At 55.0% G+C, this 20,065-nt stretch overlaps 2 protein-coding genes across 4 annotated transcripts in view; one reads left to right on the plus strand and one right to left on the minus strand.

The window, feature by feature from the left end:
• The window catches only part of FOXS1 (forkhead box S1), a 5,218-nt gene extending 3,050 nt beyond the window's left edge, over positions 1 to 2,168 (plus strand). For all 3 annotated transcript variants that reach the window (XM_023725432.1, XM_023725424.1, XM_004370468.2), the window contains 2 exons: positions 144 to 230; positions 793 to 2,168. In XM_023725432.1, the coding sequence (XP_023581200.1) occupies positions 859 to 1,899 (1,041 nt within the window). In that variant the 5' untranslated portion in view covers positions 144 to 230; positions 793 to 858 and the 3' untranslated portion in view covers positions 1,900 to 2,168. The remainder of the gene's footprint in view (positions 1 to 143; positions 231 to 792) is intronic.
• Positions 2,169 to 13,667: 11,499 nt separating this feature from the next.
• The window catches only part of MYLK2 (myosin light chain kinase 2), a 13,195-nt gene continuing 6,797 nt past the window's right edge, over positions 13,668 to 20,065 (minus strand). The window contains exons 6-12 of the mRNA XM_004370469.1: positions 17,899 to 18,008; positions 17,677 to 17,818; positions 16,419 to 16,489; positions 16,165 to 16,293; positions 15,416 to 15,568; positions 15,122 to 15,254; positions 13,668 to 13,748 (exon numbers count right to left, since the gene is read on the minus strand). Of these exons, the coding sequence (XP_004370526.1) occupies positions 13,668 to 13,748; positions 15,122 to 15,254; positions 15,416 to 15,568; positions 16,165 to 16,293; positions 16,419 to 16,489; positions 17,677 to 17,818; positions 17,899 to 18,008 (819 nt within the window). The remainder of the gene's footprint in view (positions 13,749 to 15,121; positions 15,255 to 15,415; positions 15,569 to 16,164; positions 16,294 to 16,418; positions 16,490 to 17,676; positions 17,819 to 17,898; positions 18,009 to 20,065) is intronic.

The following is a 20,065-nucleotide window of genomic DNA, read 5'->3' on the forward strand; positions in this document are numbered from 1 at the left end:
GGAGGGCTGTCTCTCTGCCCAGTTGGCTGTCCTCCCCACACCACTCACTAGAGGGCGCCAGGGCTACAGCAGAACTCTCCCAGGCGCCCCTCCCTCGATATACCGCAGTGCCAGCTAGAGCGCAGGGATTTGTGTGACCCCAGGGCTCTGCACCGCGCGGAGGAGAAAGCAGACCACAGGCCTGTGAGGAGGAGAGGAGAAAAAGGGAACTAGGGGTGGAGACTTGAGAGGTGCGCTTCTCACGTTCTCACTCTGCCTGGGATGACAGTTCTCCGGCTGCTCAGCCCAGCAGTTTCTGCCTCCCTCAGCTCTCGGGTCCGCCCGCTCGCTCCCCTCTCCTCCCCATCCTCTCCTCGTGCTTGTACCTGTCTCTCTCTGTATATTTCTTTATGTCTCTCTGCCCCGCACAGTGATTCCACCTTTCTCTGTGTACCATTTATCTTCTCTCTGTGTGTCTCTCTGGTTCTCTATTTTTTTCTGTCTCGGTCTTGTCTCTCCTTTTATTTCTCCATCTCTGTATGTCTCTATCTCTCTCTTTGTTTCTGTCTGTCTCTCCTTTTTCTTTTTTTCTGTCCCTGTCTCACTCAGTTTCACATCCTGTCCCTCCCCAGCCACCACCCCAGCACATGTGGGCTGAGGGTCTCAGTCCCTTCCCTCCCATCTCACCCCTGGCAGCTGCTCACAGCTTCCCAGTCCCAGCTTCTCCTGCCCTCCCCTCTTGGGCCTTGGGGGAGGGAGACCCGGGAGGAAGGGAGGGCAGCCCGGCAGGCCCACCCCTTTTTGCCTTTCCAGGCTGAGAGGCTGGGCCAGTAGGCCTTTTAACCAGCCTGGGCAGGCTGCACCGGACGCCAGCCCTGGATGCAGTGCCTGGCCCCTGTGGTCCTGGCAGCCGACAGCCTGGCCAGGATGCAGCAGCAGCCCCTGCCTGGGCCCCTGGCCCCGGCGTCAGAACCAACCAAGCCTCCCTACAGCTACATAGCACTGATCGCCATGGCCATCCAGAGCTCGCCAGGCCAGCGGGCCACACTCAGCGGCATCTACCGCTACATCATGAGCCGCTTCGCCTTCTACCGCCACAATCGGCCCGGCTGGCAGAACAGCATCCGCCACAACCTGTCGCTCAACGAGTGCTTTGTCAAGGTGCCCCGTGATGACCGCAAGCCAGGCAAGGGCAGCTACTGGACACTGGACCCCGACTGCCACGACATGTTCGAGCACGGCAGCTTCCTGCGCAGACGCCGGCGCTTCACCCGGCGGGCAGGTGCTGAGGGCACCAAGGGCCCTGCCAAGACCCGCCGTGGACCCCTCCGAGTGACCAGCCGGGACCCAGGACCTCCTGACGCAGCAACTGGCAGGCAGTGCCCATTCCCACTCGAGCTGCAAGAGTCCAAGGCCCTAAGCTTTGGGGGTCTGGTGGGGGCCTTGCCAGCCAGCATATGCCCAGCAACCACTGATGCCAGGCCTCAGCTGCCCACAGAGCCCAAAGAGATGCCCACACCCAAGCAGGCAGGCCCAGGGGAGCTCCCTGTGGCCACATCGCCCTCCCCATGCCCAGCATTTGGCTTCCCTGCTGGCTTCTCTGAGCCTGAGGGTTTCGGCAAGACCCCGACACCCATCTTGACCACCGAGGCAGGCATCGGGAACAGCTACCAGTGCCGGCTGCAGGCACTGAATTTCTGCATGGGGGCCGATCCAGGCCTTGAGCACCTCTTGGCCTCCACAGCCCCCTCCCCTGCATCCCCCACCCCATCAGCCTCACTCCGGGCCCCGCTGCCCCTGCCAGCTGACCCTAAGGAACCCTGGGTTGCGGGAAGCTTCCCTGTCCAGGGAGGTCCCGGCTACCCACTGGGGCTGACCCCCTGCCTATACCGGACACCAGGAATGTTCTTCTTTGAGTGAAGGCAGCCTGGCCTTGGGCAGTCCCTGCAGGACCCCTGCAACCACCACTCTCCAGGCTGCGCCTGACTATGGGACCAGGAGAGCTCTTGAAGGACCGAACCCCAGCAAGCCAAGGACAGCCAGGACAGGAAGCCAGGATCAAAGCAGTGAAAGCTCAGCCAGGCCCCCAGGGCCTCAGGACAAACTTGGGGGTGAGGGGAAGCAGGCGGGGCCCCTTGGGGTTTACTCTGTGGCTCTCAGGGCCAATAAAGCCAGTGTGGTGATGAGGGTCAGCCTGCTGGATGGTCGGGAGGTGGGGGCCGGGACGCCTGGCTGTTTGTGGGGTGGTGGTGGTTGTGGGGTGTGTGGCGGGGCAGGGGACCCCCAGATTGAAATGTCCCACGTGAAGCCTTCTCCTGCTGGGGACTTTCTTAGGGAGTTTCCCAGGAAGAGAGGCAAGCGGGAGTGGGGGAGGGGAGGAGGGAGGCAACCGGGAGAGACCTGGCAGGGCTGAGGCTGGGCTGGCCTTCGGGGCTGATTCTCCAGCCCCGAACCCTGTGACTCAGCACCCGTTTTATGAGCGGTCCTAAGAACTCTGACCATCTGTGGTATTTATTCTCTCCTGGGCTTGTTATGTATTATCTCACTGAATCCTGCGTGGTGTGAAATGTTAGCCCCATTTTACAGTGGTGGAAACTGAGGCTCAGAGAGTTTGCGGCTCACTCGCTCCAAATCCAGATGGCAAATGAGTGGCAGACAAGAACTCATATCCAGGCCTGTGTGGCTCCGAAGGCACCGCGTGGGCTGCCTTTGCCCTCCGGCGCCCAACCTGCAGTTTGAGGGAACACACAGGGGTGGCAACCAGAATCAGAGCGGAGCTGGTGGTGACCCCAGAGAAGAGAGGCCTTTTGTAAATCCTAGAATGCCAGAGTTCAAAAGGCACCCCCTACCCATTGTATAGGAGTCCTGGTGGTGCAATGGTTAAGCGCACTTAGCTTCTAACCGAAAAGTTGGCAGTTTGAACTCACCCAGTGGCTCCTCAGGAGAAAGACCCTGTGGTCTGCTTCCGTAAAGATTACAGCCTAGGAAACCCTATGTGGCAGTTCTACTCTGTCATATGAGGTCGCTATGAGTCGCAATGGACTCGACAGCACCTAACAATAACAGCAACCCATTGTACAGACAGGAACCCAAAGCTCAAAAGGGAGGCACCTGGCTCCTTCTCCTGGATCCCCTGCACTAATGGGGGGGACCTCCTCTGAACTCCTAGCTCTCTGAGGTCTCCTGGTGGATCTTTAAGGAAGCGTTTCTCTCATGGGGAGGGCAGCGTGGCTGTTCTGGGTACAGATCAAAACTGACTGAGCCCTGACCTTTGAACTTCTCTAGCTGCCCCTTGGGTGGAGGCAGGAGAAGTGGGGGTGTTTGTGGCCCCTGCCAGAGGAACAGACATAGAGACCCGAAATCTCACTGCCCCACACACCCCAGTACCCGGAGAAGCGGAGGCTAATGGCTTCCTTCCTCCAAGCCTCAATCCTTCCATCTGGATCATGGGTATGGGAAGACAAGAGAAGGGCTAGGGATGCTGGGGGCACCCCCAGTCTGGTCGTTGGTGTAGACATCTGGGGGACTGGAGGGTCTTCTGTCCCATGAGATAAAAAAGAACTCTGGGCACCCAGGGCCTGGGACCCCTTCATGGGCAGCTCAGTCGTCTCGAGAGGCCCTCCTCCCTCCTCGGCAGGCGGCCACTGACTTCAGCGTCTCCCGCTCCCTCCTCCCTCACAGGTCCCCTGGGGCCCTGGAGGAAGCAAGCCGGCTGGACAGCCTGAACTGTCTGGTTCCCACAGACTCCAGGGCCGGGGTGGAGAGGGATCTGCGGGTGGGGGCTAACTGCAGCCAAAAGGGGTTGGGAAAAGGCTTAGCCAGCGGGGGGCTCCTCCCCACCATGCCTGCTGGCCCCCACCCTGGAACCCGCCAAGCAGGAGAGAAGGAATGAGGGTCTGTCCTGGCTCATCTGGGCAGCTTCATGGGTCGGGAGGGGGCAGACGTCCTGTGTATGGGGCGTGGGCAAGGGGGGCACATGTGTGGGTTAGTACTGGGGTGTGTACTCCTGTAGGCCAGTGTGCCTCAAGGGGTGTGTGCGTGTGTGTGTGTGTGTGTGTGTGTGTGTGTGTGTGTGTGAATGGTGGAGACAGACAGACAGTGATAAAGAGACAAAGACAAGTAGATTCAGAGGGGCGGGGGATCTTTTCTTGGCTCCGTCAGTGAAGAGGGGTCTGCAGACCTGGTGAACGCAGTCTCTCCCCAGCCTGTGCCCCAGGGACTGGCTGGGCTGGGGGAGTCCAGGTCTCTGCAGTTGCAGTCCCCAGAGTCATGCCTAGCTCACCCCCTGAGGAGGTTTGGTGTCTGAACTGGGATGGAGGCCTTGGGGAGAAGGCCAAGTCCCTGTCCACCTATCCCCACCCTGGAGGAACATGCAAAAGGGCCAACCACACCTAGGTGCACAGACTCAACTCTGTGCTGGAGCCCCCTCTCTGGCCCCCCAGCATAGTCAATAGATGAAGACAAGCCCCTCACATCCATTCCTCAAGCAGGACCCCTGGGTTCAGCATCTGCTTTGGACTTGCTGGATCAATGCCCACCCTCTCTGGGCCTTGGTTTCACTCAGTTACTGAGTGGGTAGGGATCTGGGCAGCTGGACTCTCTGGGTCTGGGTCCCAGGGGAGGGTCTGACCCAGGGGATGACCAGGAGGAGGGCCCAGGCCCAGCGGTGCTAGGCTGGGAGGCCCAGACACCATGATCTCATCTTGCCCTCTGCACGCTGCCCAGCCCAGGGACCTCACCCACTGGGCCTCCTGCCCTCACATTCTTTCCATGACCAGCAGACACTGTCCAGCTCCTGCCTGGCCACCCCCACCTTGGTGTGTGTGTCGGGGGGTGGGACAAGTGGAGATTCAGAATGCTTAAGCTGGGTCAACCCAGAGACAGCACCTTGGCACGGATGAAGAGACCAAGAACAGAAAAGGCAAGTGACATGCCCAAGGCCACACAGCAAGGCAGGAGCAGAACTGTCTTCTCAACCCATCCATCATACCCCCACTGCTACCTTAACTGTATATGGCTCTTAGGGGACGGGCGTCATCAAACCTGACTGCCTCAGGGATCTTCCTCACTGGAGGTGTTTCTGTCTCCAGGAGGGGACCCCAGCCCCTCTGCTCAGCAGGTTAGAGCAGCAGAAAGGTACTGAGTTGCCTTGCAGAGTTATTGTTATTAGATGCTGTCGAGTCTATTCCGACTCATGGCAACCCCGTGTGTGCAGAGTAGAACTGTCCATAGGGTTTTCAAGGCTGTGACCTTTTGGGAGCAGATTGCCAGGCCTTACTTCTGAGGTGCCTCTGGGCGCCAGCCTTTCAGTTAGTGGTTGAGCGCTTATCTGTTTGCACCACCCAGGGACTCCTACAGACTCCTAACTCCTTGCAGAGTTAGGCTAAATCAAATCCTAAAATGGTAGAATTGGTGGACTTTCAGATTATTCCAGAGGTTCTTAATCACAGCAGCTCAGATTCTTGAAATAGCAGAGTTGAAAAGACATCTGATTTCTGAACCCCCTCTATGACCTCAAGTGGATGTCAGTTTCGGCTTGCTCACACCCACCCAGGAAAAGGGTGCTGACGCCTTCAGAGGCAGCCCCTTCTCACCACCGTTTGGCAGCTCTGAAGGACTGTCAGGAAGTTCTTCACCTGCTGTTCCTCTGCCCTTTGCTTTCCCTGGGGCAAGGTGGCAAGGTCTTCCTGCCTCCCGTTATCCACCCCTGCCCACAGGGCTGGGCCTTCCTCTGCCTGGCTCCTCCACCCCCCACATCTTATCTCCCCGCCTGCTTACCGGCCCACCCGCTTCCTTCCCTGGTTCATAGCATTCCAAAGCCCAGAGCTCGACACTCCTTCCCACAGCCCAGACACTGCCCTGGCCAGAGGTGGGGAGACCCTCACCCGCAGAGGGGCAGGCGCTCCGAGGCTGCCACAGGGATGAGGAAGAAGGGAGAGGTTGTTTTGTCCAGCCTGGCACGTCTGCCTGCAGGGAGTGTATGGAACCCAGGAATCCAGGCCAAAACATCCACTCCCCACACAGGCACTCGTCAAGCTGTAGGCCAGGCTGTCAGAAGACGTGTATGTAGTGGTTACGAGCCCAAGCTCTGGAGCTGACTGCCTGGGTTCAGATCCCAGCTCAACCAATTCTTTGCTGTGTGACCTTGGTCAAGTTACCTCACCTCTCTGTGCTTCCCTTATTTGTAAAATGTGAACACTCACAGAACCTACCCCCATGAGGTGTTGTGAGATTACATGAGTTAATATTTGTAAAGCACTCACAACAGAGTCTGGCACACGGAAACCGTAATAAAATAAATATTTGGGCCCCTAGTATGTCCCCTTAACCTGATTTACCCCCACGGAATGTCCAGCCACTGTGTGTGTTGGGGAGGCAATAGGGAGCAGGAATGACCCCACAGGTCCAGAGGTGCCTAACACCCTGCTCCACCCCTGCTGGTAACTGGGTGGTGACTCAGGGAGGCGGCTGGTGGGGCAGAAGGCTAAAAACAGATCAGAGGCTGTTAAGTTTAACGGTTGGCCAGAACCCTGTCTGGTGCCCTCTGGAAAGGCCCGGCCTGCCTCCTCCTTACCTCAGCCTCAGGCCACCTGGTCTCGCTGGGGTGTGAATAAGAGAGGCTGACCCTCCTGCGCCCTTAAGACGGCCAATTCCTCCCACAAGTTTCTTTTCTCTCTCTAGGCCTTTGCCTTGATGTCCCCTCCACCTGGAACGCTCTCTCCCCACTGGCTGGCTTTTTCTCAGCGTCCAGAGCCCGACTTAAGTACCACCTCATCAGAGAAGCCTCCCCGCACCCCTTACCTGGTGAGCTGCCCCCAGATTACTCTCCATCTCGTATACTGTTTGCTTCCTTTACACCCACCTGTTGCGATGTAGACGTATGCATTTGTATGTGTGTTCACCTTTTATGTGAACACTCACAGGACAGCCTTAGAATGTAAGCTTCCTGGGGGAAGGGGTTGGGTCGGCCTCATTCATTTTACCCACTTCCTTCACTCAGTAACAAGCATATTGTAAAAAACAAAAAACCAAACCCATTGTAGTCCAGTCGATTCCGGCTCATGGTGACCCCACGTGCTTCAGAGTAGAACTGTGCTCCACAGGGTTTTCTTGGCTGTAATCATACAGGAGCAGATTGCCAAGCCTTTCTTCCCCAGTGCCGCTGGGTGGATTTGAACCACCAATCTTTCAGTTAGTAGCTGATAGCAAACCATTTGGGCCCTCAAAGGACCTAGCAAGAACTTAATAAAAGCTTGCTGAATAGATCAATGGAGTCGTGGTCACCCATTCATCCACTGACCATTGACTAAATCTCAAAGAGCTCCCCTGGGGCTCCCTGTCTTACTTAAAGTTATAGCCCAAGTCCTTGCTATGGCCTGCAAGGGACTGTGTGACGACATCATTTCCTATTATCCTCCCCTGATGCACTCCATTCCAGCCTCACCGCCTTAGCACTTGCGGTTCCTTCTGCCTGGAACCAGTCTTCCATTAACACTACAAGGCTCACTCACTTCCTTCCGTCTTGTTCCAACCACCACATTCCCTACCCCCCACGCTCAACGCATTAGAGATTCATTTATTGCCCCCCAGTGTCTAGAACTGATGCAACGCTGGAAGCGCTCGCTCATCCATGCCCAGAAATTTGGAAGACAGCTACCTGGCTAACCGACTGAAGGAGATCCATATTTGTGCCCATTTTGAAGAAACGTGATCCAACAGAGTCTGGAAATTATCAAACGATATCATTAATATCACACACAAAATTTTGCTGAAGATAATTCAAAAATGGTTGCAGCAATACATCGACAGGGAACTGCCAGAAATTCAAGCCAGATTCAGAAGCGGATGTGGAATGAGGGATATCATTGCTGATGTCAGGCGAATCTTGACTGAAAGCAGAGAATACCAGAAGGATGATTACCTGTGTTTTATTGATTATGCAAAGGCATTCGACTGGGTGGCTCATAACAAATTATGGATAACTTTGTGAAGAATGGGAATTCCCGGACACCTAATTGTGCTCATGTGAAACCCGTACATAGACCAAGAGGCAGTAGTTTGAACAGAACAAGGGGATACTGCATGGTTTAAAATCAGGGCCTGTGTTTGCAGACCTCAGATTTAGAGTGAGAGCCCCTGAAATAATCCAGTATGTTAGGTCCCAGATGAATTTCCGCTGCCAGAAGAATGAACAAATCTGTCTTAGAAGAAGTACAGCCAGAATACTCCTGAGAAATGAGGATGGCGAGACTTCGTCTCATGTACTTTGAACACATTATCAGGAGGGACCAGTCCCTGGAGAGGGACATCATGTTGGGTAAAGCAGAGGGTCAGTGAAAGAGAGGAAGACCCTTAACGGGATGGATTGACACAGTGCCTGCAACAATGGGCTCAAACATAGCAACAATTGTGAGGATGGCGCAGGACTGCGTGGTGTTTCGTTCTGTTGTACGTAGGATCGCTGTGAGTCAGAACTGGCTCGACGGCACCTAACAACAACAGTGTATAGAATGAAGCTCCATGAGGACAGGGGTTGTTCTCTGTTCTAGTCACTGCTTGTCCTCACCTAGAACAGTGTCTGAAACATCGTAGGGGTTCAAGAAATAATGGAACAAGCATAAGCTCAGCAGCGTGTACCAGGTACTTTACCTACATTACCCCATGTAATTTTCACATTGACCCTGGGAAGCAGGTACTATTAGTACCTCATTTTGCAGACAGGAAACTGAAGCTCAGAGAGGGTAAATAAGTAGATTTGAACCTCATTCTGTCTGGCCTGGAACCCAGTCTTACTCTTTAGACATGTGAGAGCTGCCTACTTCCGCCTGTTCCCACTGCTCATAGAACCCGTTGCCATGGAGTCGACTCCAACTCACAGTGACCCCATGTGTGTCAGAGTAGAACTGCCCACCATCGGGTTTTCAGTGGCTGATTTTTTGCAAGTAGAGTGCCAGGGCTTTCTTCCGAGGTGTTTCTGAGTAGACTCAAATCACCAAACTTTGTCAGCAGCCAAGCGTGTGAACCGTTTGTACATTCAAGGATTCCCACAGCTCTTACAGCCTCTTCAACAGACACAGCCTGGCCTCCTCTTGGTCTCCCCACCTCCTGTGTTTCTAGCCCATTCACTGACCTCCCTGGCGGCAGGGATATTACTATGTTCCTCCTTTGCTTAAAACCCTTCTATGGCTCCCTATTGCTCCAATTTAGCCTGGCATTTGAAGCTGCTGCTAACTTCTCTAGACTTACCTCCTGCTTCATATTATGCAAAAGCCCTCTTGGAATACTCCAAGACATGCTTGTTCTCAGTTCCAAGTCTTTAGACATGCAATTCTCTGTGCCTGGGACACTCGCCTCACTCTTTATCTGGAAAACCCCTACTCCTTATTTGGTCTAAGCTTGGATGTCGCTCCCTCTGGAGAGAAGAGATTGGGGGTTAATGTCTCCTTCATGTCCTCTCGGTTTCTTGGGTTACCATCCTGTTTCACCTTGATCCTCACCCTCCCACTGGGGTTCCAGAGGCTGTGAGCCCTCTGAGGGCAGGAACCATGACTAATTCATCTCTGGGCTATAGGCTGGGGCCAGGCCGAGGTAGGGGTTCAACAAAGGGTTGCGAAGTGATTGCATGATCGGAAGACTGCCTGCTTTGCATCCCTACTCCACTACTTACTGGCTGGGAGGCCCGGGGCTTGCCCCCCCAAACTCTTTGTGCCTCAGTTTCCTCATCTGTGAAATGCAGATAATGAAAATACTCACTCTTGGGCAGGGATAAAATGAGTTAATACGGGGGAAGCACGTGGTACAGTTCCTGGCACGTGGCTCATGAGAGTGGAGAAAGGAAGGAGGAACAGGTATGTGGGTAGCTGCACAGATGGAAGATTGGCCCAGGTGGGCACATCCTTCAGGACAGCCGTGGCTGCTTCACACCCTCGGGGTGGCCCTGTCACATGGCTGAATCTTTTCCCACCGCTGCCCTGTTGGGTCCAAGGTGGCCGGTGGAATTCGAGGCCACTGGACCCAGACAGGAAAAGGCAGCGTCACCAGCCCTGGCGTAATCCAAACCAGATGCGGCCTCAGTGGCTTCCAGGCCCATGGGGGTGGTCACTGTGGTCCTGGCCAAGGCCCAGAGGCAGGAAATGGTCTTGGAGGGAGCTCTCTGGGCTGAGACCAGCCGGGAGGAGCTGTCCCATGAAGGGTGTTAACTCTTCTTAGCCCACAAGGGGGGCCCAGGACACTGCAGAGGAAGTCAGGGCCCTGGCACCACGGGGGCACAGAACACTGCAGAGGAAGATCGCAGCATAGGCATTGTGATGGCACTGTGCTGGAGGGGCCCATGACCCTGGTACGTGGTGGGCAGGGAACCCAGGCAAGGGGCCGGGGAAGCTCAGGGCCCTGCACCCCTGACAATCCCAGCATCCTGGGAACTTGCAGAACCCAGAGCCTTGGCCCCAGCCCTTTCTTGGGCCTGGCTCCAGCTTGGCAGCCCTGAACCAGCCATGCACTCGCTGCCTCCAACAGGGTGGCTCCTAGGGTAAAATATCTTTTTCCCCCTGCAGTTGCCAGGGATGGGGGCTCTAGCAAAATCAATGGGGCTGGAGGCCAGGCCTGCAGACAGGTAGAGACCCAGCTCTAGCCAAGGGCCCATGGTTCCAGCTTGCCCTGTGTGTGCTCTGTGGACCTCAGGCCCTTGAAGAGCAAAATCTCTCTGCTCCATTTCTCCATCCATTTTGTTGAGCGTCTATTCTCTGCTTCCAGGGGCCAAGGGAGGCCCAAAGGAGGCACCTGACAAATCACAAAGAGCTTCCTAAAATGTGCCCTGGGAGGGCAAGAGGTCGAGGCAGTGATCACCCCGTTCCACGGTCCTGGTGGGCTAGCTGTCCAGCACACATTAATTTGCTGTGTAGCCCTGGGCAAGTCACCTTCCCTCTCTGAAGCTGTTTCCTCACCTGTAAAATGCGGCAAATGAGCACTGCTCTCCCATCCTGCAACTGGCACAACGGGCCCAGGAGGTGGCAGAGGAGAGCAGAGCCTCATATCACAGAGGAGGAAACTGAGGCTTGCTCTGGGAAGCAGGAGTCCTGGGTTCTAGTCCCAGCTGTGGCTGTCTCTACTGAGGGGCCTTCCCGGTTTGGTCTTGGTTCCCCCAGCTGGATCCAGGCCCTGGGTCTTGGCTCTGGCTGGACCTCATTCTCGCCCCTGCCCCCAGTGACCCATGCCTCCTCATCGCTCTGTGTGGCCGAGGCTCAGCCTGGGTGGGGGCCAGCGAGGCCGAGAGAACCACTCCGAGGAAACCACAGGCCTGGCCCAGCTGGCAGGTGGCAGGCAGGCGGGAGCTCAGGGATCCACAGCCCTGGGGGCCCTGCCCAGAGGCATACATCCCACCTAGATCCCAAGCCAGGCTCCCCAGGCACCCTAATCCTGGCCTGCAAGGTCCAGACTCAGGCCTGATAGTCCCCGCATCTTACCCCACGTGGCACCTGCTGCAGCAGGATGCCGCACCCACCTGCTGGAATAGAGCAGGGGTGGGGGTGAGGACCTGGGGTGAGGACCCGGGTTTCGTCCTCCAGGCCATTGTTCACGAGGCAGGGGAAGGACTGGTGAACTGACAAGGTCTAAGGTCTCTCTCAGGAGGCAGCCAGTGTATTGGTTAAGAGCAGGGGCTCTGGGCCCAGAGCATCTGCCACTGACTACTGACTGAGCAAGGGCTTACCCTCCCTGAGGCTTAGCTTCCTTCCACATCCGAGAAATGGAGATAACACAGCATCCACGTGCAGGGTCACTGTGAGACTCAGTCGGCCCAGGACCTGTCCACAGCAGTGCTCAATACTTGTTCATCACTATCTCCGCTATTCCTGCAGGAGCCTATGTGCCCCCGCCATGCTGATGGGCTGCCCCACTCAGGCCAGTTCCACTGCTGACCCAGTTCTCCTCACAGCCACAGGCTGCACCCTGCTAGGGTTAAGCTCTCCTGCCCTCTGGAATGCCTCCCTCAGCAGATGGAGCCCCCTCCCCTGCACTGCAGGCCTGGATGAGAAGGCTGCGGCCAGTGGGAAAGGGCAGAGAACAGCCCTCTCCCCGAGGCCTCCTGGGAGATCGCGTCATCAGCAGACCCAGGAAAGTCATCACACAGCTGTCTAACCTTCCGGCCTCCACCTGGGGACCCTGCTTTCTGCTTCTCCTTGTTCTAGTGAAAAGCAGGGTGGGGTCACAGTCTGGGAGACAGAAGAGTTGATTTCAAGCCCCAGCCCCTGACTTGTTGAGTAGTCTTCGAGACCCTCTCCCTCTCTGAGCCTCAGTTTCCTTATCTGTCAAGTGAGGCTAAGAGCACCTGGCTTTCAGCTCGAGTCCACTGAGTGCTTCCCCATGCCGAGCACAGCGCCGCACTGTGCTGAGTACTGTGCCTGTACTGACTTGTGCAACCATCACCCCATCCTCTGCCTCACTATATCTGCCTCGGTCTCCCCCTCGGTAAAATAGGAATAATAATAGCATCTACCTCGTAACATTGTTGAGAGGATTCAATGAATTAATGTATAGAAAAGTGCTTAAATAGAGCCTGACACACAGTAATCACCCAATAAGTGTTGGCTGTCGTCAGCTCCCCCCTCACAGATGAGGAAACTGAGGCACAAAGCTGGGAAGCCACTTGCTGAGTTCTGGCGCTGCGCAGTCTGGCGCTTGAGCCTGCGTCGCTAACCACGACACTTCGCGGAAGGATATACTAAAGCGACAGGCACGAAGCAGGACCCAGGACAGCGGTCGTCTATAACTTCACACACGTGGGCGCGCGCACCCTCACAGAGGCGAGGCAGCTGCATCCAACCTGTACATTTATTTACAAGGCAAGAGCAGGTTGGGGGTTGCCCGACGGCCTGTACCACTCCTCCAGGGCCAGGGCCTCCTGAGCCGTCATCCCAGGGTCCTCTCCCTGCCTGGGTGACCCCAGGGAGGGAGTCCCAAGTGGCTGGGTTGGGTCTGGCTTGGCCCTCAGGCAGGCTCAGGGGTGGTCTCCTGTGTCCCCCAGGCTTCTCCCCTCCCCCTCCGCCCGGCCTGGGCCGGGCGCCCTCTCTCTTACACGAAGTTCCTGTGTGTTGGTGGTCGCGAGGAAGGTGGGCGGGGGCCGAGCCCAGGCCAGATGGTGTGTGTTAGGCCTTATCTGTTGGGAGTGGGGAAGCGGGCGGGGGCATTGAGGTCCTCTTTCACAAAGCCTGCTCTGTCTCCCGGGCAGCTGGGCCTCAGGAATCAGCGTTGCTGCTTTCCTGCCCCGCCAGGAGCCTCCCATCCCCAACCACAGAAGCCCCGCACCCTGGGACCCCCCACCCCAGCTAGGAGCAGGCCTAGGCCAGGGATGGCCAGAAGGGGCAAAGCGGGGGTCCCAGGGCAGCAGTTCAAAGAGGGAAGTTGGGGAGGTAACAGGGAGTGGCTTCAACGGGGACTGTGGGGCCTGGCTGCGGCTGATGGGCCGAAGCGCTCTCTGAGAAGGCGGTAGCAGAATGGATCCAGGCCACACTCCGAGGCAGTTCACGGGGAAGCGGTCACTGCGCGGGGGTGTGGGGAGCCCCGAGCCTTCCAGTCTGGCGCAGCCTTGTGCTGGCCAGCCTGCGCCGGTGGTCTGGCCTGTCTGTTCTGGCCTTCTGGGCTGTGGTGGCTTCTGCCCCGGCCACTGTGAGGCTGCATCCATGCTCGCAGGCTCAGATCCCCAGAGACATCAGTGCCCCGGAGCTGCTGATCTTCTTGAAGCGGTTGGCAGCGCTGACCGCAATGAAGTTTTTCTGGGGGATGAGGGAGAGCAGAGAGGGGTCCCAGTCAGCACCGGGGCAGGGGAGAGGCTGTGGGGAAGCTGGGTGTCTTTCTTAACTAGTTGCCACTGATTTTGACTCATGGTGACTCAACGTGTGTCAGAGTAGAGCTGTGCTCCAGAGAGTTTCCAATGGCTGATTCTTTGGAAGTAGATTGCCAGGCCTTTCTTCCAAGGTGCCTCTGGGTAGACTCAACCGCCAACCTTTCGATTAGCAGCTGAGCCCTGTTAATCATTTGCACCACCCAGAGACTCCGTCTTTCTTCAAGTCCCCTTCATTCCAGGAGGGCTGGAGACCAGGGAGGGCGCAGTGTCCAAAATGGTGCCATGGTGTGCACAGTCAACAATTTCTTCATTCATTCAACATATATGGAAGCCAGCCCTGACCTGCATATCACTCTGCTCAAAACCCTCCAACAACTCCTATTTCACCCCCAAGTAAAAAATAAACCCCTCACCATGGCTGACAGACCCCTCCATGCCCTACCCCCCTATTCTTCTCTGACCTCACCCCTCCCACCCCCCTCCCTCAAGCCACTCCAGTCATACTGATGCCTCTGTAAAACAGAAAGTCATGTTCTTCAAACTTGCCAACCATGATCTGCCTCGGGGTCTTGGCACGGGCTGTTCCTTCTGCCTGGAACACTCTTCTCCCCATGCCTGCTCCCCGCCTCACCTCCATGCTCCTTCTCAGTGAGCACTCCTTGGCTACCCTATTTCAAAGTACAGCCTCTCATGACGCCCCGACCCCCTTCTAGAAGCCTTAACTTCTTCATGGAAACCCTGGTGGTGTAGTGGTTAAGAGCTACGGCTGCTAACTAAAAAGGTCAGCAGTTCGAATCCACAGGTGCTCCTTGGAAACTCTCCAGGGCAGTTCTACTCTGTCCTATAGGGTTGCTAGGAGTCGGAATTGACTCAATGGCAATGGGTTTTAACTCCTTCTAATGACTCCCTACTGCCCCCCAAAAGGAAGTCCACGCAACTGAAAGCCTCAATTCTTTTGTTCACTGTTGTATCCCCAGTAGCAGATGCTCAGTAAACTTTTGCAAAGTGAAGGAAAGACCTTTTCCTGAGCCTGAGCCTGAGCCCAGACGCGCCAGCCCCTGGGGCCCCTGGCCCAGTTTTGGGGCTGGGTGGTGGGGTGGTGGAAGGTCACTGCTTCAGGGCAGGAGCCAGGCCAGGCAGGACAAAGAGAGAAACCTGCCATTTTCCCAGCAGGACCAGGCTGGTCACCAGAAACTGCGGAGGCAGAGCTGGTGGACCTGGGACCTGGCACCAGGACCTCTTCCCACCTGGAAGCCCGTCCCTCCCCCCTACACCCACCCCTCGCCCCCAGGCCAGCTGTACCTTCCAGCGCCTCTTCATGAGGTATTTCTTAAGTAAGATCTGGGACTTGAGGCGTCGGTTACAGCGCTTTGCTTTCTCTGCCAGGTTGTTGAGCCAGGGGTGGTCGAGGCACTCGGCAGCGCTCATCCGGGCCCTGTGGGGAGAGGACAGTGTGGTGATGGTGGGGGCAGGCTGATGGGGTGCAGGAGCCCAGCCAGCCTCCCGGTTCATTCCCACCGCATTGACACGTGCGCCCGGCACACATATGCGCTCAATGTGCACACATAGGGGTTGGCCTCCTGGGGTCGGCCTTACCGCTGGTCCTTGACGATGAGGTTGGACACGAAGTCTTTGGCCTCATCTGACACGGCCTCAAAGGTCTCCTCATCAAAGTACCAGTTGGCAGACAGAACATTGTTTAGGGTCTCTGTGTCATCGTCTCCCAGGAATGGGGAGAGGCCGCTCAGCCTTGAGGGAGAGGTGGGGAGGAGAGCAGGGAGGTGAGATTGGAGATACTGAGTCACCTTTGGGGGATCAGGGGATGGGGACAGATCCTAGGAGGTAGCACCATGTGCTGAAAAGACCCCCAGCCTCTTGAGTGGGACAGACCTGGGTTTGAATCTGGCTGGGTGACCTTGGGCAAGTCACTTCCCCTCTCTGAGCCTCACTCTTCTCATCTGTAAAATGGGCATAATCATCCCAGCTTCTCAAGCTTAGAGTGAAGATGAGGAATGGTGAGTGCAAGGCACATGGTAAGTGCACAAAAGATGTCTGCTATCCCCCCGCCCCGCCCTGGGGTCATTCGAGATCTGCTGTCCAGAGCCCTGGGCTGGGACACTTATGTTTCCAAAGGCTTTTAGGAGCCTTGGTTTATCCATTTATAAAATGGGTACAAAGTTCCCCTTCCCTGGCTCTCCCTAGCACTCCCACTCCCCCCAAAAAAACCCAGACTGAGAGACCATGGAGGTGAGACCACCTCACCAGCACTCCAAGACCAGTCTTGGGCCTTGGCTGCCTGCGCACGAGCCCCCACCCCATAAACACCACCCTCCCTTGGGGCTCACAGCATGTAGGTGATGACCCCCATACTCCACATGTCTGTCTTATCGGAGATTCGGTCGTAATTCACCACCTCAGGTGACAAGAACTCTGGGGTCCCAAAATTCACCTTCAGCTTCTCTTTGGGATTGTACCTGGGGAGAGACCAAGAGTTCGGAGTACAGCTCCTGGTTCCCGGGCACCCTCCACCACCACCACCACCCCATCCCCTGCTGACCTCAGACGCCTACCCTATCCTCCCCACCCACCCCGGTGGTACCTCCGTGCCAGACCGAAGTCGATGATCTTCACCAAATGGCCAGTGGTGTTGACGCACAGGATATTCTCTGGCTGAGGAGGAAGGGGGCCTGGATCCGCCTCTGACCCAGCTCACCCTCCACCTCCCCAGGTCCACCAGAGCCCAGGCTGCCAGAGTGGACAGACCCTCAGAGACTGTCCAGATATGCCCAGACAGGCCCAGAAGAGGGTCCTGAGGCCCAGAGAGGGGTAAGGGCTGCCCAGGCCTGGAAGCACAAACTTCTTGGCTGGCTAACGTGGGATGTGCCTTCATTTGAGAGCACTAAAGAACAAAGGTGTTCCAGCTATTCTAAGGAAGAGCTGTTCCCTAGGGTCAGATGCCAGCTGAGGGCCCCCAGAGGAAACCCCTTGGGAGCAGAGGGCTGCACCCTGTCCTTATACTCTCTGAGATGGGCTGCTCTTGTCTCCCCCATTAGGAATGGCAACACTGCAGGCTCTGTGTTAGTCAGTCACTTTCCTCCCAACACCCCTATACTGTTAGAGCAGATACAGTTACTACCCACCCTCATTTGACTGAGGCTCAGACACAGTCGCTCAGCAAGGATTTCTATCGATTTTGTTCAACACTGGATCTCCACCACCTAGAACACTGCTTGGCAGATAGTAAACACCAAGTGCCTTCAAGTCAATTCCAACTCATGGAGACCCTGTGTAAGCCAGAGTAGAGCTTTGCTCATAGGGTTTTCAATGGCTGGTTTTTTAGAAGTAGATCACTGGGCCTTTCTCCCAAGGTGCCTCTGAGTGGACTTGAACCTCCAACCTTTCAGTTAGCAGCCGAGCGCATTAACTGTTTTTACCACCCGGAGACTCCCTGGCAGATAGTAGGCCCCCAATAAATATTTATTGATTGTTGAATCAATGAGCAAACATTCATCAGTGCCAACACTGAAGTCAATCCTTTTGCAACTCTGATTAGCAAATTCCATGGGTGACACTGAGCTTAGGACTCGTGGGACCGTGAAAGACCCTTTCAGCAAGTACTTAGTACTAGGCTAGAAGCTCCGTGAGAGCTGGGACCATGTCTTCTTCCACTTTCTGTTGTACCTCTGTCTCTGGCCCTCAGTAAGTGCTCGATTAAACCCTTTTAAATCTATGGGTGGAAGAATGGATAGAGGAGGAGAAGGAGAGATGGGAGGCTGGAGGGATGGTTGGTTACATCACTGATTTCAGATGGTCTGATGCTGCTCCTGACCCCTCCCAGGGAGGCCTGGTGCCAGTACCTTGAGGTCCAGGTGCAGAACTCTCATCTTATGCATGAAGAGGATCCCGTCGCAGATCTGCCTGACAAACACCATGGTGTCCACCTCGGTCAGGTGATAGTCCTCATCCACAATCCTCTCGAAGAGCTCGCCGCCCTCAATGCTGTGTGCACAGATCCCTCTACAGGCTTGCTTCTGGGCCTGCGGACCCCCACCCGGGCCTCCCCCAACCGCTGCACTCACTACTCCATGAACAGGATGATCTCTTGCGAGGTCTCAATGGCCGCATAGAGCTGGATCAGATTGCGGTGGTTCAGCTGGTTCATAACCTCAATCTCAAGCTTCACCATTTCCTGGGGATCAGAAGTCAGGGCTACCATCCAAGCCTCATTACCCCTTGCCCTTCACCCTCTGTACCTGTGGCCTCAACCAGACCCATCGGTCTGCCAGTCACCTCCTCACTGGTTGCCTTGCCTCCCATCTCTTCCCACTGCCCACATCTGTTGTCCTCATGACCCCCAAGACCCTGTCCTTCTCCTACTTCAGTCCCTGTCTTCCTACTGGAGCCTCTGGGCAAGGGTACATGCTCCCCTCTGTAAGAGGGCCCCTACGCATGCACCATTCTCGCCAAAACCCCACCTGCCTGTCATTCCTGCTGGGACACCTTGCCTTTGCTGATTCTCCTCCTCCTGCTCCTCCCAGGGCTCCATCCTCCCACCTCATCTCTTCCCTCTGTATGCTTGCTCCCTGGGAGTTTTCGTCCTAGTCCCATGACTTCACATTCCACCCAAATGTGACTGATCCCCAGATACATATCTCCACCTCTGAGCTCTCCCTTGAGTTCCAGAGTCCAGTATATACAACTGCCTACTTATGATTTCCCTTGGATGTCTAACAGGCACCTCAAATCTATCACATCCAAAATTAAACCCTTGATACTGCCCTTTCCCCACAATTGAATCACCCTCAGCTTTCTCCTCAGGAAAAAATACCACTCTTCACCCAGGAGTTCCTGGGTGGTGCAAACAGTTAATGCACTCGGCTGCTAACTAAAGGTTGGAGGTTTGAGTCTACCCAGAGGTACTTTCGAAGAAAGATCTGGCATTCTACTTCCCCCAAATCAGCCATTGAAAACCCTATGGAGCACAGTTCTATTCTGACACACATGGGGTCACCATGAGTCAGAATCAACTCAATGGCAACTGTTTGGTTTTGGGTTTTCTTCATCCAGGTGTGCAGGACAAAAATTTAGGAGCTATCTATCTCACTTCCTCACACCCACATCCAGTAAATCCTTTGATTCTACCTTCAAACTGTATTACAAATCCAATAATTTCTCACCTCCTCCACCACTGCCTTTCTAGTCTAAACCACCATTATTTGTCCCTTGCAGAAAGTTTACAAGCCAGTTGTCACATTGGTAGTTTGAAATCGGCTATGGTGGGAATATTTACACCATGGAAATTGGCAAATGCTACGAATTATGCCTCTTCCCTCCTCCACACTCCACCCAGAGCCAGTTGTTAAACAGTGGCCAGTGCTTCACTCCCTGAATTGCTCCTCTTCTGCCTATATTTCCTTCTCTCCTTCAGGTCTCACCTGACATCACACTTCCTCAGAGAGGCCCTGTCTGAAAACGGTCCCATTGGCCCCACACTCCCTGTATCTTACCTGGCTTTTTTTTTTTTCTTCCTAGCACCTCTCATGCTGGGTTTTTTGTTTTTTGGGTTTTTTTTTTTTTTTTTTTTTTTTTTGGTGTTTATATTCTCAGGCAGAGACTTTTTTATTGAGGTTGTTAATTGTCTTGATAAGTTGTTCTTGTTACCAAACCAAACCAAACTTGTTGCCATGGAGTCAATTCCGACTCATGGCAACCCCATGTGGTGCAGAGTAGAACTGTTCAGTAGGGTTTTCCTGGCTGTATTCTTATTTATTTATTTATTATTGTTGTGCTTTAAGTGAAAGTATACAATTCAAATTAGTCTCTCATACAAAAATTTATACATACTTTGTTATGTGACCCTAGTTGCTCTCCCTATACTGTGACAGCACACTCCTCCCTTCTACCTCAGATTTCCTGTGTGCATTCAGCCAGCTCCTGACCCTCTCTCTGCCTTCTCATCTCACCTCTGGACAGGAGCTGCCCATTTAGTCTCATGTATCTGTTTCAGCTAAGAAGCACACTCTTCCGGAGTATCATTTTATGTCTCATAGTTCAGTCTAATCTTTGTCTGAAGAGTTGGCCTCAGGAATGGTTTTAGTTTTGGGCTAACAGAGAGTCTGGGGGCCGTGTCTTCCGGGGTCCCTCCAGTCTCAATCAAACAATTAAGTCTAGTCTTTTTACTAGAATTTGAGTTTGAGTTCTGCACTCCACTTTTCTCCTGCTCCGTCAGGGACTCTCTGTTGTGTT

This window comes from Trichechus manatus, unplaced genomic scaffold (genome assembly GCF_000243295.1).
Source record: "Trichechus manatus latirostris isolate Lorelei unplaced genomic scaffold, TriManLat1.0 scaffold00008, whole genome shotgun sequence".
Taxonomy (NCBI): Eukaryota; Metazoa; Chordata; class Mammalia; order Sirenia; family Trichechidae; genus Trichechus; species Trichechus manatus.